The sequence below is a fragment of the Tupaia chinensis genome, unplaced genomic scaffold (genome assembly GCF_000334495.1).
Source record: "Tupaia chinensis unplaced genomic scaffold, TupChi_1.0 Scaffold000112_1, whole genome shotgun sequence".
In the NCBI taxonomy this organism is placed as follows: Eukaryota; Metazoa; Chordata; class Mammalia; order Scandentia; family Tupaiidae; genus Tupaia; species Tupaia belangeri.
Window position 1 is genome coordinate 2,269,236 of NW_006159576.1, and position 23,216 is coordinate 2,292,451.

At 44.3% G+C, this 23,216-nt stretch overlaps 1 protein-coding gene across 1 annotated transcript in view; it reads right to left on the minus strand.

Annotated features, from left to right (window-relative positions):
- RGL1 (ral guanine nucleotide dissociation stimulator like 1) overlaps nucleotides 1–23,216 on the minus strand; it is a 370,662-nt gene that overhangs the window by 27,145 nt on the left and 320,301 nt on the right. The window contains 8 exon segments of the mRNA XM_014586063.2: nucleotides 210–256; nucleotides 258–324; nucleotides 3,061–3,182; nucleotides 7,239–7,271; nucleotides 10,769–10,855; nucleotides 13,796–13,885; nucleotides 19,492–19,576; nucleotides 22,329–22,432. Coding sequence (XP_014441549.2) covers nucleotides 210–256; nucleotides 258–324; nucleotides 3,061–3,182; nucleotides 7,239–7,271; nucleotides 10,769–10,855; nucleotides 13,796–13,885; nucleotides 19,492–19,576; nucleotides 22,329–22,432 — 635 coding nt within the window.

Here is a 23,216-nt window from a genome sequence, read left to right on the forward strand (position 1 = left end):
TGGCTGCTGTTCCTGCTTGTCCCTGGCCAGGGCAGACCGTCACCCACAAAGTCAGACACAGGCAAACCAGAGAGGGTCAGATTCATCAAGGACATTATAACCTTTGTTCACTGAAATGGCAAAATGCTGCTCCCTTTTGCCCTGGCTCAGGACCCTGTGGAATACTTGTCCTCTGTGACCCTCTCGGGCCTAGACCGGGGGATACTTACAGGCTGAGCCGCTTCACCATGCTCTTCCGCGGCTTGGGCGAGGTGGTGGTTCCGAGGCTTGGGCGAGGTGGTGTTGGCCTCAGCAGCTGCTTCGATCTCACACGAGAGGGCGTAGCTGGGAAAGAGAGGGAGCGTGTGAGGTCCAAGTGCGAGAACCACGGGCGGACTCCGATTCACATGATGCACGGGTTCTGTTTTAGAGAAGGCTCCGGTCGTTCAAAGTAAGGACCTGATGACGCTCTGTCACACACGCCAGAGGGCACTGACCTAATGGCCAGGGCTCACAAGTGTGTGCCAGGTGCCTCCTCTCCACCCCCTCCCTGGCACAGGAACTGAGGTGGTTCTGCGGCCTCCAAGACGAGGCCGCCTGCATTTCGGCTGCATCGAGAGCTGACTCCGCTGTTCCCGCGTCGTTCTCACCCCACTGCTACGCCAGGCAAGGAACCCTTCCCCTTCCTATCTCCCTCCTCTTTCTTCTCTACCGTCTCCTCTGTATCACTCTCTGTTTGCTGTGTGTGCATGTGTGTGTGTGTGCATATGCCTGTGTGCATGCATGGGTGTACATGCCTGTATGTGCATGCCTGTGTGTGCACGTGTGGGTGTGCACATGACTTACTTTGATCTAAGGTAAGTGAAAGAGACTTCTATAAAGTGATGTTCAGGGAGTAGACACAGGCAGTTATATTCTTGACAAAGATACATAAATGATTTTCAATTGTCAAAACATCCTAAATTAAAAATGCTCCAGATTCAGACATCTATCCATATGGTAGGCAGCGACAACTGCCACAAGCACAGAGAGATTTCTATTTGATTCGAAATGCCTTCTGTGGAAGCTTGCCGCTCCAGTTAGTGGACATATTTGGCTACGGCAGGGGGGAGAGGGCGCCCAGCACCGTACAACCTTCACAGCTTGGGTCTTAAGAGTCAGGCAGGTCTGAGTTTGAATCTAAATGCTGTTATTAACTAATTAGTTAGAATGCTTCTCTAAACCTCAATTTCCTCATTGGAAAAGTACTGATTTTGCTGTTAATTTCACTCTATCATACAATAAACTTTCAAGGAATCTCCCGGTCTATATAGTAGAGATCAGCCAACTTTTTCTGCTCTCTGTACATACTACGTAAAACACATAGTATGTATTTTCAGAATGTAAAACACATAGTATGTATTTTCAGTTTTGTGGGCCATATGGTCTCTGTTGCAACTACTGAACTGTCTTTAAAGCACAAAAAAGCCATGAGTAAGATGTAAATGAGTGGGCTGTGTTCCAATCAGACTTTATTTATGGGTGCTAAAATTTGCATTTCAAATGGCTGCCCCATGTAATGAAAAATTAATCTTTGTCCCCTCCCCCACTACCACCACTTAAAAATGTAAAAACAGGCAGGGGGCTCTATGTGACCTGCAGCCTAATCTGTTAACCACCACCCCACAGGAAAAAGACTGAACCCTGCTTGGGCCAAGATTCAACACCCTAGAGTTAAGCATTTCTCTCTATGCTCATCAACCACAACTTTGAAACTGCCCTTGTGCCCCCGCCACACAAGTTGCCCCTGTTGCTCCACATGCTAAGCATGTCAGGCCACCCGGCTTCTGCTTGTCCTCTGTTTGGAATGCTTCCCTCCAGTTCTTCCAGCAAAATCCTACCTCTCCTTCACAGTCCAGCCTAGGTGTTAGTGTCTTTAAATCTTTCCCATTTCTCTTTTTCTCTCTGGCCACATGAATTGCTCCGCCTGCTGGCTCTGCAGCACTGTAGTTATCCACCATATTTCCATTCGTCATGAGCCTGTCACTCTCCCTTGACCAAGAACTCCCTGAGAACTAACATCAATCAACAACAGAAACCAACATGGCGACATGGTTGATGGTGGTGATGGTGACAATGAGCACTCCAATACTGCTTTCCCAAATAAGATTTCATGTGAGCCTCAAATACGTTTTACAGACGGGCCTCCTGAAGATCAAGAAGAATAAAAGACTGATTCAAGGTTACAAAGGGGTTGGGCAAGAATCCAAAAGCACGTCTTCCTTTTTGCTTGTTTTTGTTTCATTTTTATTAGCTATAGGGTTCACGCACTCCCCAGAAAGTGAGAGAGAGGGAAGAGACAAAAAGTGAGAAAGCATCCCCAGGAAGATGAACACACCACAATCCTGTCTCCCTTCTCCTTTTGGGATTTTGGGCACACATGCACATGTCCCTGGCATGGTGTTCAAGTCACCAGGCCCAGGACTCAAACCACGAAGTCAGCCACGTGGGGTCCAGCCACATTAACCACCACACCACCGGGCTAGCCTGCCTGTTTGTTTATAAGTCAGAAGGCGTATGTGCTCACCAGGGAGAGACAGAGAGGGGAAGAAAGAAACCATGGACCATGGTCACATCACAGTCCCTTCTCAATTTCTCCATCCTTTCAGTATTTGGGGCACACATGCACTTGTACCCAGTATGTTTTTTCAAGCCACCAGGGCCAGTATTTGAATTAAGATGTTGGCCATTTGGGATCCAGTTTTTTAACCACTAGGCCATGGGATTGGCCCTGAAAATACATCTTCTGATGCTCTCAATTCAGCTCTTCTTGCTACATTGGGCTCCTTTGAAAACTGAGGACCCCAGAACCTTGTAGCTCTCACTAAGCAGTTGTAGGACCCTGTAGCTCTCACTAAGCAGTTGTAGGACCCCGTAGCTCTCACTAAGCAGTTGTAGGACCCCGTAGCTCTCACTAAGCAGTTGTAGGACCCCGTAGCTCTCACTAAGTAGTTGTTGGATTAATGACCTAGTAAGGTACTTGATGAAACACTCCCCTCATCGACACTTGAATTCCACCCCGATGGACATGGGTTAGCCTACCTCTCCTCTTCTGTGAGGAGCTGCTGCCTCTGGAACCACTGGATGAACTTCTGATCCGGGGTCATACAATAGCTGTTGCAGGCAGACTGTAAGAGCTTTATTTGGGCGATCACTTCAAATTCCTAAAGCAGATAGCATACCAAAAAGAAACAGAATAATAAGGCCAATCAAGTATAGACCTTCTCAGCATAAAAACAGTGTTCCTATACAAGAGGAACAAAACCATCTAGGAGGACTTTGAAATACTGCTTCTTAGAACAAAATAGCTGAATATCTCTTAAAAATTGGAATTGTGGGGACTGGCATATAGTGTAGTGGTTAAGGTGCTAGGCTCCTACATGGCCAACCAGTTCAAGTCTCAGATCTGACAGCTTAAAAATCATGCCGGGCACATATGCATGCATGCCTGAAAGGAGAATGTAGGAGAAGGGATTATGGCATGGCCACCCCCGAGAGGTGATTTCTTACTTTCTCTCTCTCTCTCTCTCAAAAGCACACGCAGTCTATGGCAAACAAGGTTAAAAAAGAAAAGAAAGAAAGAAAGAAAGAAAGAAAGAAAGAAAGGAAGGAAGGAAGGGACCAGCATTTAGCATAATGGCTGTGTCTCTGCCATGTAGTTTAGTTGACCACAGTTTGAGTCCCAGACCTGGTGGCTTAAAACTCATGCCAGGCACATGTGCATGTGTGTCCAAGATCCCGAAAGGAGAATGGAGAAGGGATTGTGGTGTGGCCATCCCCCCTGGGGGGGGGGTGATTTCTCGCTTTCTGTCTGTGTCTCTCTCTGTGTCTGTCTGGCAAGCACATGTGCCCTATAGCAAAAGACTTCTCCAAAAAAAAAATAAAAAGAAAGAAAAAGTCCAAATTTGAACCTCTCAAGTCCTTGCATGCTTTATTCCATCCTTATTTCTCCTTGAGAAGGCAACTCACACGAATAAAAATAGGCTACTAAAGCAGCACAAACTAGTTACTCCCTAAAGTCATGGTGGCTTCCTTTTTTCCCCCCATTTTTATTCTAGGGATAGAAACATTATCTTTTAAAGTTTAAAGTACTTCACAAAATATGTGAAAATGTTCTATTTCTATTCCTAAAAGACAATGAAATAACTACTTTAAACTGAGAAACTCCTACATCCCCATCTTCATCTTCTTCACCCCTTGCCCCTCAATGAATAAGTTTTGGTGGGGTTGAATATCTAAACAGACCAGGGTCTCATAAACTTGAATGTTTAGATTTCCTGAATCCTTAGGTTTTTACAACTCCAGTAAATCATTTAGCTAACTCTTTTAAAGCTCACAAGAGAAGCAAGTATATAATTATGTCCAAAATTATTTATACTTCTTTGGATGCTTCAATAAAGTTTTGTTTTGTTTTGTTTTTAAACTCACAGCAAGGATAAGCTTTAGCTTTTATACTCAAACTTTCCAAGAGTTCAACATTCTAGTCTTAAAAAGAAAGAGATTACCATGTAGAGTTATTCTGAAGTTAAAGGACAAAGACGGGTAAATGTGAAGATAGCATTTATTTATTTATTTATTTAATCATCACTGGGTGATAACAAAGTAACTCAAGAACTGGGAAATTCTCTGGGTCTCAACTTTCCATCCCAGGATCTTAGCTCTCGGTCTCAGTATCCTCGAAGAACATTTATCGCTAGGCTAAAGAAGGAAGTCCACTCTACGAGGGACAAGAAGTTTACATTTGTCGGGGTATTTCTGCTGATGATGAACGTAGCCTGACTGGCTCCTGTAGGCCCTTTTGGTTTCAACTTCAATGTCTCTTCCTTCAGGAAGTTTCTCTGCCCCACCACATGGGGACAAACACTCCTACTTCGGTCTCTACTACTCACAGGCCTTTATTGGGTGTGTGATTATCATATTTTTTTTTTAGAGGTTGCTGCCTTATGGCACATGTACTCACCAGAGACAGACAGAGACAGAGACAGTGAGAGGGAAAGTGAGAAGTCACCCCACCAGAGGGATGGCCATGCCACAAATCCTTCTCCTCTGTTCTCCTGGAATTTGGGGCACATACACACATGTGTCTAGCTTGAGTTTCAAGCTGCCCAGTCCAGGATTTAAATCGTGGTCAGCCATATAGGAGTCCAGAGCCTTCACCACTATGCCACCTGCTGACCCCTACCAGGTGCATGATAACTATCTGTATACGTTCCTTCCAGATTTTGAATTTTATAAGGGCAGGGAACCCGCTGTATTAGGTTTATAATCAATGTTAGAACAAATGAGTAACTAAAGAGCAATGACAGTACTATAAAGTGAAGATATTAATTTGCTACTCATTTTCCTTTGACTCCTTTAAGTATCTGTTTAAGTTTACTTATTTCTTCCATGGAAGTCTGACGGAGAGGCACTCCCAACAGGCTCTTCACAGCACGCTCTGCCCCCGGCCGCAGCCACTCCAGGTCACAGGCATGTGTGTGCCCTCGGGATGCAAACCTGAGGGCTTCCCAAGTGGCTTCAGCAATGCAGTCCTGTTACCACTGCACCACTGTGACTGGCCTAAATGCATATTTACATTCACCACTCGAACACAAAAACCAAAGCAAATTTTCAAAATTGTTCTATTTGTTTTAACATAGTGCAAAACTATTCTGTTCACAAGATTCAAATTGATGTTGAATACCCCTTCCTATCATGACTGGAAAGAATGAGAATAATTAGCTACACTGGGAACCAGCAGTTAGCGTAATGGCTATGTCACTGGACTCCCACGTAGTCGACCGTGGTTCGTGTCCCGGACCCGGTGGCTTAAAACTCACGCCGGGCGCGTGTGCGTGCGTGCCCAAGATCCCGGGAGGAGAATGGAGGAGAAGGGATTGCGGCGTGACCATCCCCCCTGGGGGGTGATTTCTTGCTTTCTGTCTCTATGTCTCTCTCTGTCTGTCTGGCGAGCGCACGCGCCCTATAGTGAAAAAAAAAAAACCTCTCAAAAAAAAAAATAATAATAATTAGCTACACCTAATGGTGAAAACCATTTCCTTTCTTCTCTCAAATAGACCCATAAGAATTAAAACATCTTTCAGAATTTTTCTATGCTATTTACTTTGTTTTTTGTTTTTGGTGTGTGTGTGTTTTATTTAAAGAGCATGTATGATGGCCAGAGAGAGACAGTGAGAGGGAAAGTGAGAAATCAGCCCCTGAGCGATGGCCATGCTGCAATCCCTTCTCCTCCATTCTCCTCCTGGGATTTTGGGCACACATGGACACATACTGGGCGTGATTTTTCAAGTCATCGGCTCTGGGTCTTCAATCACAGTCACCCAGGTGGGAGTCCAGTACCTTAACCATACTGCCCGCTGGTCCCATGTCCCTTACTCTTAAGAAACCTCCTCAATTGTCAATTTTAGTTGACAAATAAAAATTGTATATAGTTATGGGATACAACATGTTTCGAAATGCATGAACACATTGTGGAATGGCTAAGGTAGGCCAAGTAACATAGGAATTCCCTCACATAGGCACCAGTTATCTGTAGTAAGAACAATTAAAATCAGGACCAGCAGATGGTAATGGTTACATTGCATACTCCTACATAGTTGACCGAGGGATTCGAGTTCTGGATCCGACAGCTTAAAGCTCATGCCAGGTGCAAATGTGTGCATGCCCAAAAATCCTGAGAGGAGGATGAAGGAGAAGGGACTGAGGCGTGGCCATCCCCCCTGGGGGTGATATCTCGCTTTCTGTCTCTGTCTCTCTGGTAAGTACACATGCCCTATAGCAAAAATGTCTCAAAACAAAAACAAAAAAACACCACTCAGCAATTCGTAAGTGTACAATACATTGTTATTACCCACATATAAAGACCAACCTGTTTTTGTTGGAGCTAACTGTAAAGAAGGAGGTGAGGAGGGAAGGGAAGAAACATGGGCTTTGGAGCCACAGACAGGACTGGAACCTGGGTTCTGCTACTGGGTGGCTCTGGTCCAGTTATTTCATCTCTGGAGCCCTGGTTTCCTCACCTTTGAACTGAGGATGTTAAAGCCCACCTCCCAGGGCTCTTGAGGGGCTCGTGTGCAGGGACATGATGAGCACAATGGCGTACGATAATGCATGCCAATTCATTTTTTCTGTTTCCACAGAAAAGCGTACGTTCCCTTTTCTTTCATTTTTGATGCCCAGACAAAGTAAATTGGAAAACTAGAGCCAAGATCTCTACTTACCCTTCTCCTTTTCTCAAAGTTTATCAGTCCACCCTGAAAAAAAAAAATTTAAAAAATGATTGACCAACCGAACTACACGGAAATACAGCCCGGGGTTGCTCTAGGTCACATTTAAAAAATATCAACAGGATGATAAAGTCACAATTCTTAATGATCCTATAATTACAGCTACGATAGAATAAGAAAATCATCTTTTGCTTCAAGGAAAACATTCTTTTAATTTATAATAAGGCATAATAGGCAGACAGCTTTCTCTTGAAATGTCTGAAACCAACTGAAATCACAGTGATAAAGAACTGCACATCAGATCCATACACGTCTGCAGGCTAGTCAAGACACACGCTTGAGTAAATGTCCCAGGCTTTCTTCCTTGACCAAAAGCAACAAAACAGAAGGTCAGTGACTCATAGTGGAAACCAAATTGTCAATGGTTTATCAAAAGGGAAGTCACATCCACACAGCGTCATGAAAGGTTAAGTTTCGATTCTTCATTCCTCCAGCCCCTGTTCTCAGTAGGCTGAATTTAACTTCTAAATCTTGGGTCACTCCTCAGAATTCCCCAACACTGGGTGTTTCCTGAGATAAGCTGACACAGAGAATGTGAAGAGACATGAATCTCAGGAAATGGAAAATGAACGAACACATCTAAAACACTATGGCCTATGTGGAGGCAGGTATGTGGGTCCGTGCAAAATAACTTCTACTCCTGCTCGTTCTGATACAGTGAAGGCAGGCGGACTGCATGCGACAACCAGGGAGGTGGGATCTACTTAAGTATACAGGCAATCCTTACTTTTCATTTCAAGTATCAGAATTTTTTTCCATTTAATATGTTATTAGTGCTTTATTAGGTTGCTTATTTCACCTTTTTTTCATTCTGAGATAGGCTGAGAGAGAGAGAGAGAGAGCAGACCACAGAGCAGGTAGCAATACACAGAAAAGGAGGCATAGAGGAACTCCCACCCACCCCTGAGTGACGGACTGTCCAGCCCACCAAGTAGGATGTCAGGGCAAAGTATCTCTTTAGCTCTATCTGCCCAAGTCCAGCCAATATCAAGGTCATGCTCAAACTCCTTGCTTCACAGATCTTTTCATGTGAAATTTATCATGACTTCCCAAGTTCTCTCATTGCATTTCTGTCCAAATGTCTCCTACTGGTATTGACTGCTGCCTACTCTGACACAGTCATGCACGATGGATCCATATACAGCAGCTGGCCCTCATAACGGAGCTGAGAAATTCCTATTTCCTGTGACGCCTCCGCCATCATAACTTGGCAGTGAGACACACTGCTCACGAGTCTGTGGTGAGGATGGTGTCACAAAGCGAGTGCACTGCCGGTTATAAGAGGACAGCACACACAGGTACAGTACGTGACGCTTCCTGGTGATAATGAGCAACCATGTTACTGGGTTATGTGTTTACTACACTGTTCCGCTATGTGAGAATGTACCTCTTCTACCTATAAGAAGTTTCCCGTGAAGCCGTACGCTGGGCTATGCTGGCAGCAGCCTCTGTGTCGCGAGTTAACTGTGTCTCTTGCTCGCATCATTTTCTCGCGTGTGTGACTTCACTACATGTTGCTTTGCTCATCATGGGCCTTCAGGTGGAACAGGGTGTGAAAATGAAGACATAGTATCGATGGTCCTAACCCTGCATAGGCCTTGTCTAATGAATGTGCTTGTGTCTTGATTGTTAACAAAAAAATTTGTAAGTGAAAAATATTTTTTTTTACAAAAAGGAAAAAAATTAGGGTCAGCCAATGCCATAGTGGTCAAGGCATGTACACGCTGTGGGGTGGCTAAATTAGGCCGATTAACATATGCATTCCCTCACATACATATCATTTATCTGTAATGGCCAACTGCACAGCTCAAGGCCTGGACTCAGTGGCTTAAAAAACATGCTGGGCATGTGTGCATGCAAGCCCAAAATTGCAAGAGGAGAATGCAGAAGATAGGATTGTGGCATGGCCATCCACCCTGAGGGTGCTTTCTCATTCTCTCTCTGTCTCTCTCTCTCTGGTGAGCATATGTGCCCCACAGCAGATTAAATATAAGAATTACTAAAGGATTATTTAATTATTATTATATTTTTTAAATATAAAAAAAATGGGGTGGGCCAGCAGGAGGTATAATGGTTAAGGTGCCAGACATTCCTACATGACTGACTTCGTGTTTGAAGTCCTGAACCCGGTGGCTTAAAAGACAAACTGAGGGAGCCAGCAAGTGGCATGGTGGTAAGGCACTGGACATTCTCACATGGCCAATCATGGTTCAAGTCCCGGACCTGGTGACTTGCTTTCTCACTTTCTTTCTCTCTCTCTCTCTCTCTCTCTCTCTCTCTCTCTCTGTATCTCTCTCGGGTCAAATTAAAATAAATGAATGAATAAATTCAAAGGACACACTGGGTACGTGTGCATGCATGCCCAAAATCCCAAGAGGAGAATGGAGAAGGGATTGCACGCCCATTTCCCCTGGAGGGTGATATATACAGCTGTACAATGTGTTGCTGCTTTTTAAACAGTGCTATTGATGGTGCCAGCAGGTGGTGTGGTGTTTAAGGAGCTGGGCTCTGACATGGCCAGCCATGGTTGGAGTCTCAGACCTGGAGGCTTTAAAACCACACCAGGTACATGTGTGTGCGTGCTCAAAATCCCAGGAGAATAAAGAAGGGATTGCAGAGTGACCATCCTCCCGGGGGAATGATTTCTCATTTTCCCTCTCACTGTCTCTATGTTTCTCTCCAGTGAGCACAAATGCCCTAAAGCAAAAACCTAAAAAAAGAATAAATAAAAAGTATTATTACCAAAGAGTTAAAAAGTTAAAAGAATCAGAAAGTTTATAAAGTCAAAAAGTTATAGTAAGCTAAGATGAATGCATAGGTAAAGAATAAAAATATTCTTGTGTAAGCGAAGCCTAGCCTAAGAGTATGGAGTGGATAAAGCCCGCAGCAGTGTACGGAGGTGCCAGGCCTTTACATTTACTCTCCCACTCACTGGCTCACCCAGAGCAACCTCCCAGTCCTGCAAGCTCCATTCATGGTCATGTCTATGGATGGTGTACCGTTTTTTCCATCTTTAATATTTTATTTTTACTCTACCTCTGCTACCTCTACATATGTTTTGATAGTCAAATACTTACCACTGTGTTAGAGCTGCCTACAGTACTCAGTGCTGTAATATGTGTGCGGACATGCAGCCTGAGAGCAACAGGTCACACCATGCAGCCTGGCTGTGCAGTAGGCTGCCCCGACCAGGTCATGTTAAGTGCACTTGATTTTCTCACAAAGACGAAATCACAGAACACCACCTTTGCGAGAATGCATCCCCATCATTAAGCAATGCATGACTCACCTACCCATCTCTGACTTTTGAACTGCTTTTGGAATTAGTTTTTGGTGTTTTTCTTTGGATTCCTCCTAGCATCTAGCACAATATGGTACCTAGTAGGTACTAAGAAAAGGGCATGTCTCTTCTAGGTGTCAGTGAGAAGGCTGCAGGCCCCCTACATGACCTGTACAGAGCCCACCTCGATGTAGTCCTGAAGAGCCGTGTCCAGCATGGTCAGGTCGGTCAGGAAGGTGCCCAGGTAGGGCACGGTGCCCTGCATCACGCCCTGCAGAGCAACAAGAGCACAGTGTCTTCACTCTCACAGAAGAGCACCCGGATTTCAGTAACCTTCACATCAGAGTGAAGGGCCCAATTCAAGGCCTAACTTGGGGCCATCAGTGCTAAATCCCATGGATGACATTTTAAAATCTTTACACAAACAGGATAAGAATGCCACGATATAACGTCTAACTTTCAAAGTCGTGAAAACCAAGCCTTGAAGCCAGGAGGTCACAGGCGTGAATGCACATGTGTCCACACGGGGCCTTAGATTTTTCATAAGCTCAGGTCAGGGGCATCCATTCTCTTTCAAAGCAGGTGGACACTGGTGGTTTAGAATAGCCCTGGGCAGGGGTGGCCTCACCATCTGGAAATGGCCTCTGCACCAGAGAGAAGAATGTTCCACGAGAGTGCTGGGAATCGCTTCTAAGACAGCCCTTCAGGCTACATTTAGTGACTTGCTTTTGAAAAACAGAGGAGGGGACCAGCAGTTGGTGTAATGGCTATGTCACTGAACACCCATGTAGTCGACCGTGGTTCAAGTCCTGGACCCGGTGGCTTAAACTCACACCAGGCATGTGTGCGTGCGTGCCCAAGATACCGAGAGGAGAAGGGACTATGGCATGGCCATCCCCCCGAGGGGGTGATTTCTTGCTTTCTCTCTCTCTGTCTCTCTCTTTCTGGTGAGCGCACGCGCCCTATAGCAAAAACCTCTCTACAAAGAAACAAATAAACAAAAACAGAGGAGAGAAGGGGAAAAAATAGTAACTTCTAAGTGTGAAACTTGGCAAATTCTACCCTGAATGTAAAGGTCAATGCCAGCGGTGGCTCCGTCAACATGACCCCATGACATATTGACAGCACTCAATCCTAAACGTGTGACAAGAAGACATTTCACTTCTCCAAAACCCATAACCTCTGGCCAATCACTAGACAAACCCAGCTGATGGGTCATCCTACCAGACACCCAGAAGGGGCTCTTTTAGACCATCAAGATCACGACAAACAGACCAGAAGAGCCTGGGAAGACAAGACAATGAAACACGGCACGGGATGCAGGACTGAGTCCTGGGACGGAGAGGAGACACTAGTGAAAACGGGAAATCCAGGGGTCTGGGTTTTAATTACTTGGTACTGTGCAGTGACAGGGTCTTGGCCCCGACACATGTGCCATGGTGTAGGTGATGTTAACAATGAGGGAAACTGAGAGGTTTACAGAACATTGATGTACTGTCTTTGCAGTTACACTGTTCATCTAAAATTATTCCAAAATAAAGAGCTTATTTTTGAGAAAATTGCTCCCTCCAAAATGAAGATGGAGGTGGTGAAATAAAGCCCAGTAGGTGTTGCAGTGGTTACGGTGCTGGATCATGGGACCAGCAGATGATGTAATGGTTACATCACTGATGTCCCATGTAGTCGACCACAGTTCGAGTCCCAGATCCAGTGACTTAAAACTCACGCTGGGCGTGTGTGTGTGTGCCCAGAAATTCCAAAAGGAGATTGGAGGAGAAGGGATTGCAGTGTGGCCATGCCCCTGGGGGGTGATTTCTCGCTTTCTGTCTCTGTCTCTCTCTCTGTCTCTCTAGCAAGCACACATGCCCCATAGCAAAAATCTATCAAAAAAAAAAAAAGGTGCTAGATCCCACATGGCCAAATTCACAGTTGGAGTTCTTGACCTGATGGCTTGAAAAACACACACACACAAGTCCTGCAAGGAGAATGGAAGAGTAAGAACTGTTTTGTGGCCATCTCCTCCTTAGCCTGTGAGTGATTTCTCACTTTCCCTCTTTGTCTCTCTCTGGTGGCCACATATGCCCTCTGGCAAAAATCTGAAGAAAAATGGAAGAGAAATTCAACCTACGACTGCAGGGATACCCTCCGTTCACTTCCCAATGTCTCCTTTGAAGTCATCTCTACTCTCCATGGGGCTAGTGAGGCATAAACCTTTCAGAAAGGAAAGGGAAAGGGGTCTCCTACGGACACCTTCTCTGAAATGTCATTAAGGGAGTCATGGCGACTTCGGCAGGAATGAAGTTCACCTGGGCGAAGCCTGATTTCAGACTGGCTGCTCCCTCACCACAACGGCTTTGCTGAGGTTCACACCAAGGAGGGTTTTGTCCTTCGGCTGCGGTGTCCTTCCCCATTATGCGTACAAGGTCTTATCCTGAGCTAAAATAACTTTTTTTTTTTTTTTTGTAACGGCTATTTTTAACTTGTCTTTGAAAACCAACAAAGTTGGAAACACCGTGACTGTGTTGTGGGCTTCGTGTTACAGAAGAGTCCTATCATTCGAGACAGTCCTGATTGAGGCCAGCTTTCCGGGGATGGCGAAAAGCCTTTGATGCAGGGCTGAGAATATTTAGAGGTTGTCAGTCTCTAATCCCTTCTCTCTGGTTTTCCGCACTGTGCTAAAAGTTAGAAGTTTCAAATAAAGCTAAAGACGATAATGACTATCTTTCAGTCTTAAGGAGGGAGGCATGTTACTCCTCTGAGTATTGAAAAAACAAGACGGACCCGGTTGGCTGTTGGGCTTAGTAAGTGGAGCTGACAATGTCCAGAGGGTTTGGAACAAATGAAAAGGCCTCTGAGGCTGAGGACCATGACCTCTGGGATCAGATGCTCTCTTTCCTTGGCCACTGTGTGCTGTGGACGGTATGAAGCCCAGGAAGCATCTAGGCCTTGGGGCAGGAGTGCTATGAGCTAGAGTGGGTGGAGAAAACAAGCCCACCTGCTGCAGCCCTGTCCTTCCTGCAGAAAACCACTGCTCCAGAAAGCATGATTTGCAACTCTCAGTGTTTACTTTCTGTTGCCTCTCATGGGGGGGAGGGGTGTCACGATCTTTCTTGTGGCTTGGCCCGTGAACAAACGAGGAAGAGGATGGATGTCCTACGGACAGAGGGTGCCAGGCCTGTGGGGTGCCCAAAGAAGAGAGGGCCGGACGTACCATGTCTTTCTGGAGCTGGAGTCGCCTCTGTGTCCGCTTCTGGTTTTCTTTCACACTGCTGTCCAGGTTTGCAAATTTTGAGGTTCCTTCCTAAGAAACAGAAGCACACACAAGGCAAGTGGGGGAGGCTGTCACACTAGAGAGAGGTGAAGGGGCAGCTAGTGTCTGGCACACGATCCTGCACCCCAAATGCCATGCCAGATGAAGAGGCCTCCAGAGACTCAGTGGACTATGCAAATGCTTGGCTGGCTTATTGCAAATGGTCTGTTCGGTTTGTTTTTGTTTGTGTGCATGTGTCCATGTGTGTGTGTGTGTGTGTGTGGTGTTTCAGACAGGGTCTCGCTCTGTCCAGATCCTCCTGCCTCAGTTTCTCTAGTAACTGGGACTACAGGTGCCTGGCTTTATAAGGGGGCTGGGAGTGGAACCCGGGCCTCCCATGTGGCTTCCATCTGCAGAGCAACAGCATCCAGCATGTGCTCCCATGGCTGGGTACAAGTGCCTCGGACTGCACTGCGGCCAGGTGGTCTTGGATTCGCCTGTTCTCACTTTGTAAGAAGACTGCCAGATTTGATTATAATAGCATCAGCAGCAGTCAAGCAATTGTCAGAATTGGAGACATTTTTACATATCCCCAATTTCACTCCAAGTATCACATGTTCTGGAAGTGAAGATCTCTTTCTCTGTACATTTTGTGATTTCTTGATCTTGGCCTGAAATGGATGTGTCAGTATCCTGTCAAAGAAAAGGGACTATTTCGGTGCTATTTCTTAGCTAAATGAAACTGTTACCGAAGTTTGCTGAGGAAGTCCAGGAACATGGGACATCACTAGTCCCTGAAAGCCAGACCTTCCTGCATAGTTTCCCCTTTTCCTCTTCATCAGTCCTCCTAGGCTACCTCCTAGGTTTGGAGCTCTTACAAATCAATCCTTCCTCCCAGCTCCCGAGGGCTGAGGGCTACCTTTCTCTTCCGTGTACTGTACCAACAAACTCTGCTACACAACAACTCATCACGAGTGTGCTGACCGAACAGAAAGTGTTTTCGGTTTTGTGGTTTCAGAGTCTTGCTAAGTTCTCATTTTCCAGGAACTGCATGAATGGAAGGCAAATTTCACAATTCAGGAGTGTATAATCTCTCTATGAGCTTTCCCTTAGTCAGTCTTCCTCAGATTTATTATATGACCATAGCATATGACTTTACTGTACAACTGCAAGAGGTTCCTTCTCCAGGCCTTGGCTTTGCTGATGGCAGGAAGGCACCAACACATCCTAGCATTCGCTAGCCCTAAACTGGGTCCCAGGGGCACAAGTCAGGAGAGAACACACAGGAACTGATTATCTACTTAAGCTCTCTCTATTAAAATGATAGTAAGGAGAGCTACCATTTAACGATCTCCTACTTGGAGTTCCCCCGGGTTGAAGGAAAGGAGACTAATATGTGCGTTTCCTGTACTAGACGGTAGTAAGTCTTTCCAAATCCTTCAGCGTTTGCTGGGACTAAGAAATCAGGTCTGTCTGACTTCAATGTGAGTGCCTGCCTCTTTCCAGTGAGGAGGTCCTTCTGGTTTCTACCCAGTGTCTTTATCTTGGGCAAAGGGATGGCGAATGGAAATTATCACAGACATCTCTAAAATTCTTAACTAGGACTTCTGAAAGTTAGAATCACAGAAAATGGAGGAATGAAGGATCTTGACAGAGCACTTGGGATGATCTTCTCCTCGGTAGGAGAGAGACCTGAACCGAGGAGCTGAAAGACCTGTTGATGTCAACAACGTCATGATTTTATGAGAATGAGATCCCAACCCTGGCTGGAGCACTAAAAAGACTGGCTAATGCTAATTCTTTGAAATGGAGCATCAAGTGAAATCTGCTTAGTTGCCACACTCAGTGGTTTCTGTTTTTCCTTCCTTCCCAAACCCTTGTTCTACAACGTCTCACACCAATCCAATGAGCACTTTTTTGGGGATGGCATCCACTGACTCTTTCCTCCTGCCTTCTTTGCTGCTTATGCTCATAATCCCTTAGTGACTCTTTCTTTTTCTTTTTTTCTTTTCTTTTCTTTTTTTTTTTTTTTTGGAGAGATTTTCGCTATAGGGCGCGTGTGCTCGCCAGACAGACAGAGACATTAGAGATAGAAAGCGAGAAATCACCCCCCAGGGGGGATGGTCACGCTGCAATCCCTTCTCCTCCATTCTCTTCTCAGGATCTTGGGCATGCACGCCCACGCGCCTGGCGTGAGTTTTAAGCCACCATGTCCGGGACGCGAACCGCGGTCGACTACGTGGGAGTCCAGCGACGTAGCCATTACGCTAACTGCTGGTTCCCGTGACTCTTATTTCTGTCAAAGTCATCTTCTTTTACCTATACTCACTTCTGTGGAAATATTGTCTAATTCCACAACTTTAATCTTTACCTGTGTTTGGATGAATTCCAAATCTCTCCTCCTATCAATCTCCCACCCCCTCCCTTTCTGAGCTTGGCTTGCCCTTCTGCCCTCCTCTCTTCTTCTCCCTGTGCAAACATCTCACCTGACCCTCACCTTTTCTATCCCCCTATCTTTAGCAGAGCTCAGCTGTCCTTACCCACAACTATCTCTGGACCTTGGAGAGACCTCCTCTACTAGCTCTGGAGGGATCTCACCTGCTAGGTCTAGAGGGAACTCGTCCACTAGGTCTGGAGGGACATCACCTATTACGGTTTGGATCTGTCTCAATCAAAGTTGGTTAAATTACGGTAATTTTTATTGGAACAGGACTTCACAGCTCCAACAGCCTCCTGCTTTGACTTTGACTTTAGCATGTTTTGGAGCTTCACTGAACAGACGTTTCCAAAGGACCAGATTTCTAGGGCTTTCCTGTAGTTGCTTATATCAATTCAACCAGAGAAAATTCTTAACATGAGTCATAAGAACAAGAAGAGTTGGTGCTACTCTGCTTTCCTATTGTTTTGAAATTTGTAGACTCTTCAATTCACCTGTTTATAATAATCTAACTTTCAAATATCATATGGGCCAAACAGGTAAGATCATTTTTGAGTAGAAATAACATATTCCCAACACTTAGAAAGAAAACCACAGATTTTGCTAATTACCATGTGGCCTGAGCCACACTTACAGAAGTGGCACAGTATATCCACCCAGAAGTTGAAATGAAGATAGGTCAATTTAAAGTTAATATTACCCAATAAATCAGTGGAAGTCTGGGAGTTACATGTTCAGGATAAAGGCCAACAGTTCTTCTTAGTGGCTCTTCTGAGACTCTAACTAAGTACCTTGATTTCATTTTTTTTTACAACCATGTTGAAAATTAGCACCAGAATTATACACTCCATATGAAGAATGATCAACAAAGACGACTGGAAAGGAACCTATATACATACATGGACTACTCAAAGCATTCCACTATCACTAGTGATAATGTGCAGACCACATGAATTCATGGCCAAGTTTTTCATTTCTTTGGGATGAGAGCCATATATAAGAAATTTGGGGTAAACTTTTACATTTTAAGAAAGGTTTATGGGATCTGTAATGTCTAGATATAGCTTTGCTCCTAAAGTTTCAGCCAGAAGACTGCCACCAGGCAAAGAGCTCCAGAGTCATCCATTTATCTCCTTGGGAAGGATGACTCAGAGCTATTGGGATTTAAATGTGTGGCTCCAGTTAGTCTAGCTTCATATTACTGACAGGGAAGCTACTAAGCCATCTTCTTCCAGCCAGATGGGTTTCCATTTAAAGTCTGCAAGTCCAGGAGGAAGTAGAACAGGGAGTAATGTGATCTCAGCAATCATTGTGTAGCATGCAGTTAATCAGGTAGGCCAAATCCAAAGTCAGCCGTTAGCAAAACCTGTCCTGCTCATATCATCTACTCAGAAATGGCTGGCTAATAGTGGGCACATTGTTAAAGTCACAGGAATGACAAGACCCACCACTTCACGCAATCAAGACAATAGTTCTTAAACACATACTCCATGTCCAGGCATTAGGTGAGGCATAAGGGACATAAAAGCGAGAAATATCTATCCCTGCCTGCGAGAGGCTTACAGGCCAGTAGAGAGACTGGTTAAGTACACAGGCAATTCCAGAAGAGCACATGATTAGGACCAGGACACAGAAATGGAGGGCTTCTCCTGGAGCACGTGGGAAGGGACTTGATCAGACCTGAGAGTATCAAGGAAATGCTTCCAGAAAAAGGGGAGTCCATGCTGAGACAAGAAGGATGAGTGGAACTTAGGAGAACAGCCATATGGGAAGGACTAATTTAAGAGTGCTTCACTAGATGCCTTTTCTTAGTGATCCCACCTCCACTTGGCTTTCATTCCCACTCGAAGTGTCCTCCCCAAGCTTGAATGTGCAGCTTATACTTTATTCATTTCCATTTGTTATATGCACTTTAGTGTTATAAGTACATAGCTCACCAAATACTATTAGGTTGTCAGAAAAGTCATGATGCATTTTTGCATAGAAGAACAGAAGAAATACAGCATGACTTTTCTGACAACTCAATAAAAACAACTTATATTTGCATACTGCTTTCAAATATCACCACAGGTTATCTTCAAGTCACTTTTACAAGGTCAGTAGACCAAATGCTACTGTTGTCTTCAATTTACAGAAAATGAGATGCAAGTCACCAGTTCAGGGCTTCTCTTCATGGCAGGACATAGACCATTTTATAACCGTCTAACTCGTCCATGGGACTGGAGTCTCCTTAAGGTCAGAGACTGCCTTCAAAATGATGTTACCTCCAAAACCTAGCACCAATGAGCGTCCATTTGCTGAATGACTGATCTGTCTTCTCAGAAGCTCTGTTTGATCACCTTGCCCCTTACTCCAAAGGGTCAGAAGAAATAGCTTCATGCCTAACTGATCAGACACAGTGATTGGACACCAGGTGTGTGCCTTAGGGCACATTACTTCCCTCTCTGAGTTTTGGCTATCCGTGAAAGGTGGATGATAAAATCTGCTTTATAAAAAGGCTGTCAGGATAGCATCTGGCCTGTGTTAGGTCTCCTCTGATGATAGTTCACTCCTGTTACTTGTCTTCATTTGACTACTTACTCTTGTTGTTTAGTGTCAACATCTACAACAGAGACTGAACTCCTGCAAAGAGGGTCTGAGTTAGTCATCTTCATATTTCTAGAGGCAGGTTTAGTGCTTTGTAATTATTAGGCTTTCAACAAATGTCTGGAGAAATTAAAAGAAACAAGCTACATCTTTACCTAGCACGTAGTTCAGAAGTCGGCTCTCATTTGGTGTACAACAGACTTTGCTGACTGACAGATTGTGCAATTAGTCCAAATAAAGGATGTGGAATTGCAGGCCTGGCCTCTGTCATGCTAGGAGATGTTCTGCTGAGAAGGAATATTCCAGAGCCTCTCACCCACCCAATGCCAGCACTTGATATTTGCAGAGTAGCTTATTAAAGAGGTACACATATGAATACAAGTTTCACAATCTGGTTGTGTAACCAGGAAGTTGAGGAGGGTAGAAGGAAAGAGTCCAACTGGACTTTGGATTTGTATTAACTCCAAACTTCTTGGACTCTGCATGAAAAACAAACACTCTGCCTTCTGGTCACTGCAGGCTTTCTCAGGGGATTTGAAATTGAAGGAACTGAAGGAGTCCTCAAGCTACTCTTCCCCTGGACGGATTCCAGAGCTTTCACTAGTGTCCCCAGTACCCTCAACTACGGCCTCACCTTCATCAGCAGTTCCCGGCTGGTCAGATGGTTGTTATGGTCTGAGAAGATATCCGAAAGTTCTTCAAACATCAGCATTCGGTCCCTATGAAGAGGGAGTAAGAAAACATTAACATTGAAGAGCTAGTAAAACTCGGCTGTCCTCTGTATCTACAGCTGTGGGAGGATTGCAGCGATCTCAGGGTTGGTGGGTAATGTGAGCACAGATGAAGCCAGTGAACTTTTTATGCAGGGTGGCTTTTTGTTTGGTTGGTTAAGGTGAATATGGCCACCTGTGTGAAGAGAGGGATATTTTCTAGTCATGCATGTGATAATCATGAAAAAGGACTGTTCAACTGGGGCATCAAGTTGTTCAACCAAGACAAGTTCTCTTCAGTGAATTTGATGATCTTAGCAGTACACACAAGGCCCAGTGGAACTGAGAGGCTGGCCCTGTTGGTCCCACTGGCCAGCCCCTCAGTAGAGACAAGGATGCCAGTGCTGGAGATTTGTCGGAGTTTCCACTAGTAACTGCTGAGAGCCTCAGAAACAGACCCAAATTTTCTGACTCAGGCCAGTACTGTTGCTCAGACTCAGAACAGATGGTGGAACCAGGATAGGCTCTGCAGCCAGAGGGGGCGGATTCAAATCCTAACTCTGCCATGCCCTTCCTAAATTGTCTTGGACAAATTATTCACCTTTCCTGAGGTTCAATATTCTCATCTGTACAATGGAAATACTTGTGCTGGGTCATAGGACTGACTGTATGAGAAGTGGGGTCACATACAGAAGGCACCTCTGCCCTCGTCCCTAGGCAGCACACTAAAGCTCCACAAGCCTCATGCTTTTCTCTCCACATCTTGCCAGGGTTAGTGAGTGGATGATTCTGAAGGCAAAGAATAAACAGGACCACTATCATTATCTATCCAACACCTTCATCATTATGAAAAGGGTACTAAGAATCCATTTGTTTTATGACTATAACATTATTAGTCATATAATAAAGAAAACAACTAGAGCTATTCATATTCCAGAGAAAATAATGAAACTGAATTACACATAGCCCTGAATAGTAAGAAATAAATAGATGTCCTCTCTGTCTACTGAAAGATAAAACATAAAAGATTAGAAGGAAAGTGATCACCCAAAATGTTATCACAGCCTTGTCCCTTGAATTTAGCAATGGAGAACATATAAAGCTGATTCAGAAGTGTTTTCTCTGAGGAACTGTGACATATTTGTAGTACCTCTGCTAAAATATAAACCGACTAACCAAGAAATAAACCAGATACCCATGCTGCATAAAATGCAGTTTTGAAGGGTGCTTGTTTGTTTGTGCTAAACAGTTTAAAAAGTCAACTGGGAGAACGGACTTTCTCATATGGCAACTAATGAGACTGAGATATAAGCCCACTAATTCTTTTACTTGTGTTTTGGCCTCAACCTCTCAGTGGGAAAAAATCATAGGCTGGCTAGGTAGCTTTCCAGTGTTCTATTTATCAACTACCAGAGAAAGGCAGGATTATCTGTCAGTGTGATCAGACTAGTTTGCAATTGAACAAGGCTTCGTTTTATCACCACACCCTCTGTTGTTGATGTTTTTAAGTGACTTACAATAACTGTAGATAGGTACGGGGCACAATATGATTTCTCAGTATGAGAATATAACATAAAATTATTAAATCAGGGTGAGCAGTAAATCCATCAACTATTTGTCACTACTTGTTAGGAAATTTCAAAATCCTTTTTTTCAGCTACTCTGAGATATACAGTAGATTTTTGTTGTTGTTGACTATAGTGACTACCATACTTTATAACATTAGAAATTATTTTGATACTGTAATTGGGTGGAGAGTAGTGATGGTGGGAGTGATGAGGAAGAGGATACTTACTGTGTGCCCCTGCTTTTCCCATCGTATTCCACCAGGGCCTATCATCTAATGATTTTATATGACTCATTTATTTCATAAGATAGAAACACAAAGGGAAACCAATCAACTAATCTCCCTCACAAACAGAATCACATGCATAATTCAAAATAATAAAAGGGAAAGAACCCAAGAAAAGGATGGTAATCAAGAAAATGGCATTGGACTTTGAAAAGCTGATCTGCCAGTTCTTCTACTGATAGAAGATGGGATCATAAACATGGCACGAGCTTTGGAGTCCAAGTGGCTGTGGCTTCTACTGCTCTATAAAGTGAGGCATAAAGATGAACCATTTCAATTTATTTATTTTTACCTACCAAAGAATAATTTTTTACTTCTCCCAAGTAGACCATACCCAGCATGTACAGAGAGGTCCCAGGATGGGGATCTGGGACCTTCCCATGTGGATACAGTTGTGTTACTTGCTACACCATTGTCTGGCCCCACTTAGATGTTCTTAACATCACTTAAGATAGCTTTTAATATGCTGAAACAGAAAAAGACTAAATAGTTTCCTGTTGAACAGCCAAGAACTAATGTCCGATCTGCACACATTTTCCCTCACAACCTGGAATGACTTAGTGCTTGGGAAGGAGGCTGAAAAAGAACCCAAAGTCATGGCAAATTGCTGTAACCTCCTTGCTCTACAATCTGGCCCCTCAAACTCCAGATAATAAGCACATCCTCCAAATCACCCTAAAGGCCACTGGGCGTTGGCACTCTGACAACATGCATGATTTCCAGAGCAGCCCTGCCTCAGAATTTCTTCATGATTATGTGTAAAGCGCACACTGCCTGGAACACACAGAGGATTTCGAATATGTTTCTCCAGTTACATAAGATGAGCTCCGAGGTTGAGGACCCACAGCAGTTACACAGCAACTAACCACCCCAGCCCAAGAAAAGCAGAGTGGACACTTGGGAACTTACTTTGGGACAGCAGCCCAGGTCTTTTTTAACCGATAGATGGAATTAGACTGCAATGCTGAAACGATGGCCCTCAAGGAGGAAAAATTCTTCAGGATTCTACATTCCTGCATGGGGAGTGATTAAAACATAAAAGGCATTTAAATATCAATATTACAGTGAGTTGGTGGTTTCCTGCTTTAGAGGTATCACAGCTGCTATGAATTCTTACCACTAAATAGGCAGCTGTATAAATACTGAACATCAAAAAGTGGCTCCTTCCTCCCACCCCAGTCATCGAAATGTTTTATAGATTTTGGCACTGTGTGCTTGTTTTTCTCCCTTTAATATATTTTTTGCGTTGTTGTTACAGTTTTATAGTTTCCAGCTTTCCTAGTAAAAACACTAATGGAGGTGAGTCCAGAGAGCTATGCTAGAGAAAGCAACTTCTTTCTGTTGAAAGCCTTCAAATGCCCTAAAAATACACATGAAAGATCACTGTATCCTTCAGACCCACCGTGAGCTGGGTAGCAGCCACTTCAAGGTCAGATGGTATTGAACATCTCATGACCAACCCTTGTCCAGAGAGAGGTGTATATAACTTGGCAATAAAAATTCACCACAAGTTGAACTTTGGCTTTTATGCGCTTAGCCAAGGGGGAATATTTTTATACACATTCATTTGATTTTAAATTGGCTTGTCCCACAACCATAAACATTCAGAAACACCTTGGTACTTTAATGCTTCCAAAATAACTTGGGCTTTTAAAATAAAATTCATTTTGGCAGTGTTTTCAAACAAAATAGAGAACAGGAAAGAAACACTCTGGATGTCATTTTCTGGGTAAGGAGAGAGTTTCCCCAGCAGTGAGGCCTATGGCATCAGCAGTTAGTGACCTTCAAGCCAAGGTC